The sequence below is a fragment of the Notothenia rossii genome (assembly GCF_949606895.1).
Source record: "Notothenia rossii genome assembly, chromosome: 5".
NCBI lineage: Eukaryota > Metazoa > Chordata > Actinopteri > Perciformes > Nototheniidae > Notothenia > Notothenia rossii.
The window spans coordinates 91051362-91063508 of record NC_136903.1 but is presented as its reverse complement, the minus strand read 5'-3'; the positions used below and the strand labels follow the sequence as shown (position 1 = coordinate 91063508).

General features: G+C 42.2%; 1 protein-coding gene and 1 long non-coding RNA gene across 3 annotated transcripts in view; one reads left to right on the top strand and one right to left on the bottom strand.

The window, feature by feature from the left end:
- LOC307041071 (dedicator of cytokinesis protein 3-like) overlaps positions 1-11998 on the top strand; it is a 234822-nt gene extending 222824 nt beyond the window's left edge. Inside the window, exons 47-53 of the mRNA XM_079684411.1 lie at positions 760-851; positions 2599-2656; positions 3606-3687; positions 5614-5729; positions 5932-6022; positions 9492-9577; positions 10491-11998. Of these exons, the coding sequence (XP_079540537.1) occupies positions 760-851; positions 2599-2656; positions 3606-3687; positions 5614-5729; positions 5932-6022; positions 9492-9577; positions 10491-10997 (1032 nt within the window). The 3' untranslated portion in view covers positions 10998-11998. The remainder of the gene's footprint in view (positions 1-759; positions 852-2598; positions 2657-3605; positions 3688-5613; positions 5730-5931; positions 6023-9491; positions 9578-10490) is intronic.
- Positions 1-12147, bottom strand: part of LOC307041074 — a 28920-nt gene that overhangs the window by 11626 nt on the left and 5147 nt on the right. For both annotated transcript variants that reach the window (XR_013808677.1, XR_013808678.1), the window contains exon 2: positions 5941-6007. This is a non-coding gene — a long non-coding RNA (uncharacterized lncRNA). The remainder of the gene's footprint in view (positions 1-5940; positions 6008-12147) is intronic.

Below are 12147 nucleotides of genomic sequence, written 5' to 3'. Positions count from 1 at the left end.
TAGAAGTACTCAGGTCTTGTACTTGAGTGAAAGTAGAAGTACTCAGATATTGTACTTGAGTAAAAGTAGAAGTACTCAGATCTTGTACTTGAGTAAAAGTAGAAGTACTCAGGTCTTGTACTTGAGTGAAAGTAGAAGTACTCAGATATTGTACTTGAATAAAAGTAGAAGTACTCAGATCTTGTACTTGAGTAAAAGTAGAAGTACTCAGGTCTTGTACTTGAGTGAAAGTAGAAGTACTCAGATATTGTACTTGAGTAAAAGTAGAAGTACTCAGATATTGTACTTGAGTAAAAGTAGAAGTACTCAGGTCTTGTACTTGAGTGAAAGTAGAAGTACTCAGATCTTGTACTTGAGTAAAAGTAGAAGTACTCAGATCTTGTACTTGAGTAAAAGTAGAAGTACTCAGATCTTGTACTTGAGTAAAAGTAGAAGTACTCAGGTCTTGTACTTGAGTGAAAGTAGAAGTACTCAGATCTTGTACTTGAGTAAAAGTAGAAGTACTCAGGTCTTGTACTTTAGTAAAAGTAGAAGTACTCAGATCTTGTACTTGAGTAAAAGTAGAAGTACTCAGATCTTGTACTTGAGTAAAAGTAGAAGTACCAGAGTGTAGGAATACTCTGTTATAGTAAAAGTCCTGCATTCAAAATGTTCCTCAAGTGAAAATAGAAAAGTATTATCATCAAATGATACTTACAGTTATGTGTACTTGTATTTGGGTGATGTGTGAATACTCAGTGTTTCTACGTCACGTTGCAGGGTCTTCCTGGTTTAGAGAAATCTGGATCCGGAGCAAACACCCCCCGAGGGATCATGAGCCCCGAGAGCTTCAAACTGATGCACCGACACAGGTCAGACACACACACACACACACACACACACACACACACACACACACACACACACACACACACACACACACACACACACACACACACACACACACACACACACACACACACACACACACACACACACACACACACACACACACACACACACACACACACACACACACACACACACACACACACACACACACACACACACACACACACACACACACACACTCACACACACATCAGAATACACATATAATTAAAAAGTAAACCCACAAATAAGTGAAGAAGTGTTTTATGTGTACAGCATAGAGAAAACTAAACTCATGACTCGAAATAAAACACACACACAATTATCTTCATCCTCCAGTGAGACTTCATCATCACAATTCAAAGTCAAAACACACACATCGTCCTCTCACCATGTTCTCCATCTTTCTTTACAATCACTGATTCCATCCGTCTTTCCACCAGAGAGTGATGCAGGGATGACGTAGTTTTTTATTATGACTTTTAAGGCAGCATCTCTATCTGTGATTCTGGATTATTGCAGAAAATAATCTCTATGTCAAACTAATGTTTATGATATTTACACGTTTAGTTCAGCAGGATAATCTCCACGTATCAACACCACTTTATGATTTCTGAAGTAAAAAGCTCATGTTGGGCTATAAAGGAACTACAGCACGGTCACATGACTTCACGTCACCACCGCTAAGCTAAAGGTGGCTAATGTTGGGCTATAAAGGAACTACAGCACGGTCACATGACTTCACGTCCCCACCGCTAAGCTAAAGGTGGCTGATGTTGGGCTATAAAGGAACTACAGCACGGTCACATGACTTCACGTCACCACCGCTAAGCTAATGGTGGCTAATGTTGGGCTATAAAGGAACTACAGCACGGTCACATGACTTCACGTCACCACCGCTAAGCTAGAGGTGGCTAATGTTGGGCTATAAAGGAACTACAGCACGGTCTCATGACTTCACGTCACCACCGCTAAGCTAATGGTGGCTAATGTTGGGCTATAAAGGAACTACAGCACGGTCACATGACTTCACGTCACCACCGCTAAGCTAAAGGAGGCTAATGTTGGGCTATAAAGGAACTACAGCACGGTCACATGACTTCACGTCACCACCGCTAAGCTAAAGGAAGCTAATGTTGGGCTATAAAGGAACTACAGCACGGTCACATGACTTCACGTCACCACCGCTAAGCTAAAGGAGGCTAATGTTGGGCTATAAAGGAACTACAGCACGGTCACATGACTTCACGTCACCACCGCTAAGCTAAAGGTGGCTAATGTTGGGCTATAAAGGAACTACAGCACGGTCACATGACTTCACGTTTCTCCACGGACCTCATTTCAGGATAACAACCAAAAACGCTTTCAGATAAATAGAACAGATGAGGACAGGTCGGAGTTTTAGGACTCATTCCTGCACCACTCTCTTTCCTCACTGTGTGTTTTCTACCATCTGCTGCACACGTCACACTTTCTGATATTCTACCATCTTCTTGTCTCTCTCTTTCTCTTTCTGTCTCTTCTCCCATCCTCCCACATTACGCATGGCTGAATCTCCTCACCTCGTCTCTCTCTGCATGTTTTCGCTGTTTTTTGGCTTTTTTGTTGGCCATTGTCCTCTGCATGGATTCTTGCTCTTCCTTTGTATTCCTCCCTCCCTCCCTGCAGTCCCATAGCTGTTCTGACAGCTGTGCGCCCCCCCTCCTCTCTCTCCTCCCCCTCCTCCAGTGAGACGGTGGGCAGCCTTTTGATCCTGGAGCATCCTGAGGACTTCTACCGCATGCAGGTGAGAGCAAGTAGATTTACTCAAGTACAACTTTAAGGTACTTGTACTTTACTTGAGCAACACCTGAGCGGCTGACCATCTTTAAGAATTAAGTAAAGACATTGGAGGTATCATTACTGCAGCAATGAAGTCTAAGAGAACAAAGTTAACAAATGCGTTACATGAAATACAAATGAAAAAGTAGTTAGTCGATTAAAACATCTCTTAGTGCCTGGGTTCAAATAAAAAACAGGCAAAATAACTTCTAATATTGACTAAAAAAATGTTATATATGTATCGACAGAGGTGGGAAGTAACTAAGTAGATTTACTCAGCTACTGTACTTATGCACAATGTTGATATCTGAGTACTTCTACTTTTACTCAAGTACCAGATCTGAGTACTTCTACTTTTACTCAAGTACAAGATCCGAGTACTTCTACTTTTACTCAAGTACCCGATCTGAGTACTTCTACTTTTACTCAAGTACAAGATCTGAGTACTTCTACTTTTACTCAAGTACTAGATCTGAGTACTTCTACTTTTACTCAAGTACAAGATCTGAGTACTACTACTTTTACTCAAGTACCAGATCTGAGTACTTCTACTTTTACTCAAGTACTTGATCTGAGTACTTCTACTTTTACTGAAGTACTTGATCCGAGTACTTCTACTTTTAATCAAGTACAAGATCTGGGTACTTCTACTTTTACTCAAGTACTTGATCTGAGTACTTCTACTTTTACTCAAGTACAAGATCTGAGTACTTCTACTTTTACTCAAGTACTTGATCTGAGTACTTCTACTTTTACTGAAGTACTTGATCTGAGTACTTCTACTTTTCTCCAAGTACAAGATCTGAGTACTTCTACTTTTACTCAAGTACAATATCTGACTTCTGGTTTTAGGACATATTTCTGCAGATATTTATAGTTTGTATTTACTAATCATCACAACTTCCTCGTTCCAGGCAAGCCCCTCCTCCTCCAGCCTAAGCTCCACCCACTCTGCTCCCTCTCAGATGATAAACTCCGCCCCCTCCACCATCAGAGGTAATCAATAGATATAAAATCTGTTTTAGACCCATGTATTTCTTAATTCTTTACTTTAAATTGAATTATTTATTTATTTGGCTTGTTATTTCATATTTTCTTGATTACCCTTTAACTCTTTCATGTATTTGTTTATTTATTTGTTGTTTTTATGTTTGTTTATTTTTCAATAAGAAATGTATTTTCTTCAGAAAAAAATTAATATATATAATAATAATTTAGTTTTTGGGAGAAGGGGTGGGATTAAATAAGCGTAAACTTCTTCCCACCTGTTTTCAGATGTGTAACTAGATCTTTTTTTGTATACATAATTTCTAAGTCAGTCATATTTTTGTTTATCAATTTGACACTTAGAAGTTAGTACAGTATCATCATTCTCATGTTTCATTTCATTTTTATTTATTTTTATTTTTTATTATCTGTTGGGAAAATAGTCAATGTCCTCTTCCAATATCAGAGTAACATGCTAACAAAGGTATCAACTGTAGCTGTGAACATGATATATAAGTACATCAGGTTTCATAGAGCCAAACATTTCAAGTGCCACTCAACTGGCTTTAGATAAGCCAGCCCTTTATTAGTATATAAGTGCTTTGTTAGTAATTCTATCTCTGGAAGTGGAGTCTAAAGAGATGAGTTTTCAGTCTGAAGAAGATGTGTAAGCTTTCTGCTGTCCTGATTTCAATGGGGAGCTCATTCCACCATTTTGGAGCCAGGATAGCAAACCCACGTGTTTCTGCTGATGGGAACTTGGGTCCCCCTCGCAGTGCGGGTGCAGAGAGCTGTTTGGCCGATGCAGAGCGGAGTGCACGTGCTGGGGTGTACGGTTTAACCATGTCCTGGATGTAGGAAGGGCCAGATCCATTCACAGCATGGTACGCAGGTACCAGAGTCTTGAAGTGGATTCTAGCAGTTACTGGAAACCAGTGAAGGGAGCGGAGGAGCGGCGTGGTGTGGGAACATTCAGGAAGGTTGAAGACCAGACGAGCCGCTGCATTCTGGATGAGCTGTAGAGGTCAGATGGCACATACAGGCAGACCAGCCAGGAGGGAGTTGCAGTAGTCTAGGCGTGAGATGACGAGAGCCTGAACCAGAACCTGCGTCTCTTTCTGGGTCAGCTGGGGACGTATCCTCCTGATGTTGTAAAGAGTGTATCTGCAGCAGCGGGTTGTAGCAGAGATGTTTGCAGTGAAGGACAGTTTGTTATCTAGGATCACACCCAGATTCCTTGCAGTCTGAGTCGGGGAAACAACAGAGGGGCCGATGTTGATTGTTAGGTTAAGAGTGGGACAATCTTTTCCCTGAAGGAAAAGCAGTTCAGTCTTGTCAAGGTTGAGCTTGAGGTGATGAGCAGACATCCACTGAGAGATGTCTGCTAGACAAGCAAAGATGCGTGCGACGACCTGGGTCTCTGAGCGGGGAAAGGACAGAACTAATTGGGTGTCGTCAGCGTAGCAGTGGTATGAAAAACCATGCGGGCTAATGACTGATCCGAGCGAGTTTGTGTACAAGGAGAAGAGGAGGGGACCAAGAACAGAGCTCTGAGGGACCCCTGTAGTTAATTGACGATGTTGATTGTTAGGTCAAGAGTGGGACAATCTTTTCCCGGAATGATTCAGCCTCTATGGAGAGAGACATGTGACAAGCATGATCATTTCTGACGTGGAGCTAATCTGAAGTAAACATTGAATACTGCTTTCTATTCCTCCATCTTGTGACTGTGGAACTCCCTCTCTTGGATATCAGCATGTGAAGGACACTGTTCAGGAACTAGTTGATGCTCTGTATGTGATGACTCCTTCCATTCTGGAGAGAATCACAGATACATGGATCCTGAGATTCAAGCTCAAGCCGGGGACCAGTGAGATTTGTCTAACAATTATTGTTTTACACGTTAGAAATAAATCAAATCTCTTGTGTCTGCAGTGGGCTCTCCTTCTCTTCCGGACAAATATCGACACAACAGAGAGATGTTGATGCTGCTGCCGCCTCACAGAGACCGGCCGAGCAGCGCCATGTACTCAAACATCGAGAACGGACAGGTAGGAGGCCAGGGAGTGACTTCAAGATGCATTGAAGGTTTTTAAGTGTTAAGTCATTATCTGAATCAGAATCAGAATCAACTCCTTTTTATGTCTGCTACTTGGAATACCTTGCATTACAATATGTTATTTAAATATGTACGGTGTGTTGCAAGGACATTTAAAAAACCTTAAATCTTAACATGATTTATGTCTCTTTCAGCCTACGAACCTCCAGAGGGCTTTGTTCCACCAGGTGATGATCGGACCGTGCAAACCCTGCAGCGACCCAAACCTCTCTGTGGCCGAGAAAGGTGAGAGGACCGTCAGACAAACAGGAGGAGAAAGATATACAAATGGCATTAGTTGCATGAATTAGCATTAGTTAGCATATACAGAGAATAGCTAAATAATGGCTTGGCCGATTTGGAACATTTTGGTGCTTTTAAAAAAAAGTATATTGAGGATGTTTAATCAATTTCATCTTTGAATCTGAGTTTTGAATCTTCTAAGACTTTCAAATCAACACAAAATTCAGCATGCTCATCCCACCAGGGGTAGAAATACAGACACTTTCTGGTTAAAACTAACATTTCATTTTGCGTGAGAGCGCAGACAGAAAAACAAGAGAAAGATATACAATTGGCTGAAGTTGCATTAATTTGTATTAGTTAGCATATTATGCAGACGATAGCTAAGAAATGGCTTGGCTGATTTGGACAATTTTTGGATGTTTTTTAAAGTACATTGAGGATGTTGAATCAATTCAATCTATGAGCGAAAGTTTTGAGTCTTCTAATCGACACACTATTCAGCATAATTAGCCCACCAGGGGTACACATATCAGATTCAGATTTAGAAACAGGTTTATTACCAGGTAGGTTGACACCAGTGGTCGCGTTAACCGAACAAACAATAACGGAAAAATCTGAAAGCAGTCCGTCATTTTGACGGATTAGAACCAACTCGGAACAGCGCCAAAGCTTCCCCGCAGCGAGGCTCTGGTGTTATGCCGTGTTATGCATGCCCGCCAAATTGATAAATGATATCGTTTCCAAACCTAACTTTGCAGAATAAATCATTGAAATGTCAGGGAGAGTTTACGCCGCGCGTGCTCCCTCGAGGTGCAGTGAGCATGGGTAACACGGTGCTAACAGTTCACGAGCGTGCGCCCCTCGTCAGAGTCGTGTACAGACCGACGGGTAGGAATGGATTTTGACGGAAATGTCGATCGATCCTGTCCGTCAAAATGACAGGCAGCGAAAAGGTCTATCGCCACCTCCGGTTGACACGTGCGAGGAATTTGACTTGGTGTCATGGTGCATACATAAAAGTAAAAACGGAGATAAGAGAACTATTTTAAGAAAACTTTAATAACATTAAAAAAATATTATAAATAATAAAATATATAGTTTTTACAAAGAAATAGACTGGAGTTAAATGGAATAAAATGTGGCAGTAATAAAAAAAGGAAACAAATATGGCGACTTTCTGGTTACAACTAACATTTCGTTTTACCAAGGTTTGATGAAATAAATAATAATACATTTAATTTATAAAGCATATTTTAAAACAACGTCATCTCAAGGTGCTTCACAATGCTATGAGGAGAAAATAATCAAACAAATAAAATAAAAAGTTATCTAAGGAGCATATTGAATAAAATATGAAATAAATAAATAGATGTTGATTCTCCTCCAGTCCTCACCACCCCCAGTAGCTGGAGTTTGGACAGCGGCACGAGAGACGTCCTCCCTTTCCTCTCGGCTCACGTTGGCGTCATGGCGCCTCCCGTTCCCCCCCGCAACCTGCCACATGGTACGACCCTCTCACTGTGTGTGTGTGTGTGTGTGTGTGTGTGTGTGTGTGTGTGTGTGTGTGTGTGTGTGTGTGTGTGTGTGTGTGTGTGTGTGTGTGTGTGTGTGTGTGTGTGTGTGTGTGTGTGTGTGTGTGTGTGTGTGTGTGTGTGTGTGTGTGTGTGTGTGTGTGTGTGTGTGTGTGTGTGTGTGTGTGTGTGTGTGTGTGTGTGTGTGTGTGTGTTAAGTAGAAAGAAATACTGACATATGAATGTCTTAGCTCATTCTAAAGCTTTAAACAAAATGTAAAAAGTGTCTTGTTTAAGCCGAGGACAGTCAAATGTATGTTTCCCTTTCCAGCACAATATAAATGTATTGTTGAGAGCTTGGAAAAGGATGAAAAAAGTTCCCCTTCACACACTCCCTCCTTCACACACTCCCTCCTTCACACACTCCGGGTGTTTCTCAATGTCGAGGAAGGCTGCTCAAGAGCCACTATTTCAAGGATGCTAAGTCATCGAGTCCCACAGAAGGACTGTTCCAATGTCCAGCATACTTGGAATTCTACCAAAGCCGGCGTCCTTCGTAGCGAGACATTTCGAGGCTGCACATTTGTATCCTCCGCGGTCTTAAAATCCCCACAATGCTTTGCGCACGGACCAATTTCCAAATCTTTGGCGGAAATCGCGCTCCATTTAAGGCGGGGCCTCTCATATGACGCACACCTGATAGCCTATTCCACCATTCTTTGTTTTCCGAGGCTAGGAAGGATTCTTGCCTTGCTTCTGAAGCAAGTGACTCGGAAGACATGTGCTCCCAAGGAAGCATCCTTGACATTGAGAAACAACCTCCCTCCTTCACACACTCACACACTCCCTCCTTCACACACACTTTTCCTGCTGACTCTCTCTTCCCTTCCTCTCCGTCCTCTCCGTCCTCTCCGTCCACCCTCGAGTGAACGAGACGTCCTATTTAAGTCGGAGGATGTAGATAAAGCTCCAAGATTCTCGACAGACTTCCCCTGTTCTCCGTCAGAAACAGGAAGTGTCGCAACTCTTGGAGGAAAAATGTTTCACTCTAACGGCCTGTCTACACTAAAGGCATCGAAAAATGCTTTCAACGCTTCGCCCACTCACTTGAATGGGGTGACGTAGAAGATTTTTAATCTTCGCCGAACTGCATTGTGGGTAGCATGGCATGGCTTTGCAAGCATCACGAGCATCTATCGGCATCAAAAGTTGAACAATGTTCAACTTTTGATGCTCGATGCTTGGCATCAGCCAATCAAATCCAGTTTATGTAAATCCCGCCAGTGCAAGCGCAGCCAATCAAACCGCGTGCAAGCTGGGAGAGCCAGACCGCAGTTCATTTCCTCATATTCCAAACGAGATATTACGGTAGCAAATCACCGGGTTCTTTACGACCAGAACTATTTACCAGGATACAAACCGGAGAAACCAGGCATGGAGGGAGGTGGCAGAGACAGTGGGTGAAACTGGTAGGTTTTCGCCTGTTTGGAGAGTTTATATCCAGTTTACTTCGTTTTAACATTGCTATTGCTTTGTATGTCGGGGGCGGGAGATTCATGTGATTGGTTGTTGGTCGCGTTGCTCGCAAAAAATCGCCAAGCTTCAGACACGCCCAGCTTCAAGATTTTTTTATGCGTGCAGTGTAGACGGGCCGTAATGTTAATGAGCTGCTTGGATTTAGCAGCAGTTCATTGTTTGATTAAATCTACTGTGGCCGACAAATGCAAACGCGTAATGAAACCAAAAATGATTATATAACGACTGCTACTACTGCTCATTCGATCTCATTTTCAGAGACACTTTAATGAATTCAAACAGCTCTCATCACGAGGTACTTCAGAATAGTTTCACTCAAAATTCGAACGCAACCCATTACTCTTCCTCCTCTTCCTCCTCTTCTTCTTCTTCTCTGGTTTGAGGTTGTCTCTCAGTCAGTCCTGCTGTGTCTCCCCCTGTAGGGCAACACCTGTCGATGCACTTTGACGCTTTCCACCACCAGGTCAGCGACCTTCCTCCAGCTCTCCCTGCGCGATCCTTAAGAAAGGTACCCTCCTCTTCCTCCTCTCCCTCTTCCTCCTCTCCCTCCTCCTCCTCCTCCTCCTCCCCTTCACTCCTGCTGTTGGTCTGGATGAATGTCTGTCTCTTAGTCTGCAACCCCCAAAGAAACGTTACTATTTGAGTGCATTTCTTCGTTTCCATTTCAGGTTGCAAGAAATGTTTTTTTTTCTTTTGGTCAGGTTTTGGATGCTGATCCCTGATCAGCCAAACTGGAAAACAAACACACTGTCACCGTGTGCTGTTTCAAGTCCAGCATGTCCCTCTGAGTTTCTGTTTAATGCTCACAGCTCACAGTTCAATATATCAACGTTGACTTTAAAATAATCTGAGAGCTTTCAGATTGCAGTTTCTGAAACAAAGAAATATGATATTCTTCTCCTTTATTTTACCGTCTGCTTTCCCGTCTGTGTTTTCTGGGTTCCTCCTATTTTCTGATGTTTTTCTGTCCAGTCTTTTGTGCTTCTTTTCTATCCTCCCCATGGATATGAATATGATCATTAATTCCTATCACGCAGAAACATATACTAGCAACTGCAAAATCTGTTTTGATAACGTATACATTCACCACTTCATATCACTACTGTTTATTCTAAGCAACAGTTTGCACATTTATTTTCATTTTCAGAGACACTTTAAAGGGTGTCAGTGTTAAGAGAAACGCACTGCAGTTTCAAAAAACATGCAAATAAAAACACACGTGCCATGTTTTGTGTTTTATAACTTATTAATTATCCCATCTTTCATCGAAGATATGAACTGGTTTCTGATTCTCACGTTTTCTCCATTCTACACATTTAATCTACTAAATCCTGCCATCGTGCTTGAATGAAGTGATCCTTCTAATATCAATAACAATAACAATAATAATAAGGTATTTGTGCTGTTCTCTCTCTCTCCAGTCTCCCCTTCACCCTATACCTGCCTCGCCCACCAGTCCTCAGTCCGTCCTGGATGGCAGTAGCTCCACTCTGTCGGGCAGCGCCAGCTCAGGGGTCTCCTCCCTCAGCGAGAGTAACTTCGGCCCCCCGTCCTCCTCCTGTGACCCCCCTATCGGCCCCCTGGATTCAGCCCCCATTAGCGCCGTGGACCCCGAGGACCTGGACTACCAACCCATCCGATTCAGTGGCTCAGAATCCGAAGTTGTGGGAGGAAACATCCAACAAGACCTCCAGAATATTCACTATTACCATCACTACATCCCCCATCTTCCACCGCTCTACCACCTCCATCACGAGCCCCCCGCCCTGCCCCCTAAGCCCTACCTCAGAGAGGGGTGCATCCCTGAAGAAGACACCCAAACACCGATGCCTCGCCCCATGCCGAGAAAAATCTCCCAGCCGATCATCGCTGCAACGAAAGAGGAGCAGGCGAAGGTGGCGTGGGAAACTGGGGTCAGCGAGGAGTAACGGGTGGGATCTAAATGTATACACTTTTAATTCAGAAGACAGAATAAACTCAGAGTCGCTCTGATAACCAAACTAATGGAACATTTATATACTCGACTTTATCAGCTGAATCACTTTCACCAGACCCTCATGTTTATTCCTGTCTGAGCACAATCAATGAATTCATCATCGTAATGTCGCACCTGTACTGAAAAGGCCTCCATCGATGGTTTGGAAATACCTTTTTTCGCTATAGTATCCCATCAATGAATGATTTTGTTGTCAAATCATACATTTCTGATCACGTAGAAACCAAATTCAGACGTCAGGAACCACTCAGAAGCTTCTTCATACCACCTCTGAGACCATACCATCGAAGCCATCAGCCAATGGAAAACTGGACAGCTAATAACGTTGCATCCTTACTGAAATTGCACACACTCATGGGATTTCAGTTTGACTCATAGGTCAGACTCATGGGGTTTAAATGTTCAAACTTTTTCCAGAAGCGGGAATAAACCGGGACTAACACTCCGATCCGAAAACCAAACTAATGGAGCATTTGAATATTCAACGTCATAAGCTCAATCCTCATTGACGTTAAGATCCCCATTTATTTATCCCTGAGGGGAAATTAGATGTTTGTACATGTTGCATCCTGTCTGCGCACAGTTAGCTTGATTTATTTGGTACTATTTAATCACTAAATCCATCGTAATAACCTTGCACCTGTACTGTAATTGCACAGACTCAAGAGATTTCATTTTGACTCATAACATTATCATGGGGGGTCAAACAAGCGTGATTTAAATTGACAAAACCTTTTCCAGAAGATAGATTACGTTAAGATATGTTAAGATACGTTACGGCACGTTACTATTCGATACATTACAAAACGTTACGATGCGTTACTATTCCATACGTTACTATTCCATACAATCCGTTACTAATCGATACGATACTTCTCGATACGATTCGATACGTTACTATTTGATATGTTACTATCCGATATGTTACTATTCAATATGTTAATATTCGATACGTTACCATTCAATACGTTAATATTCGATATGTTACTATTCGATAAGTTAATATTCGATATGTTACTATTTGATAAGTTAATATTCGATATGTTACTATTTGATACGTTAATATTCGATATGTTACTATT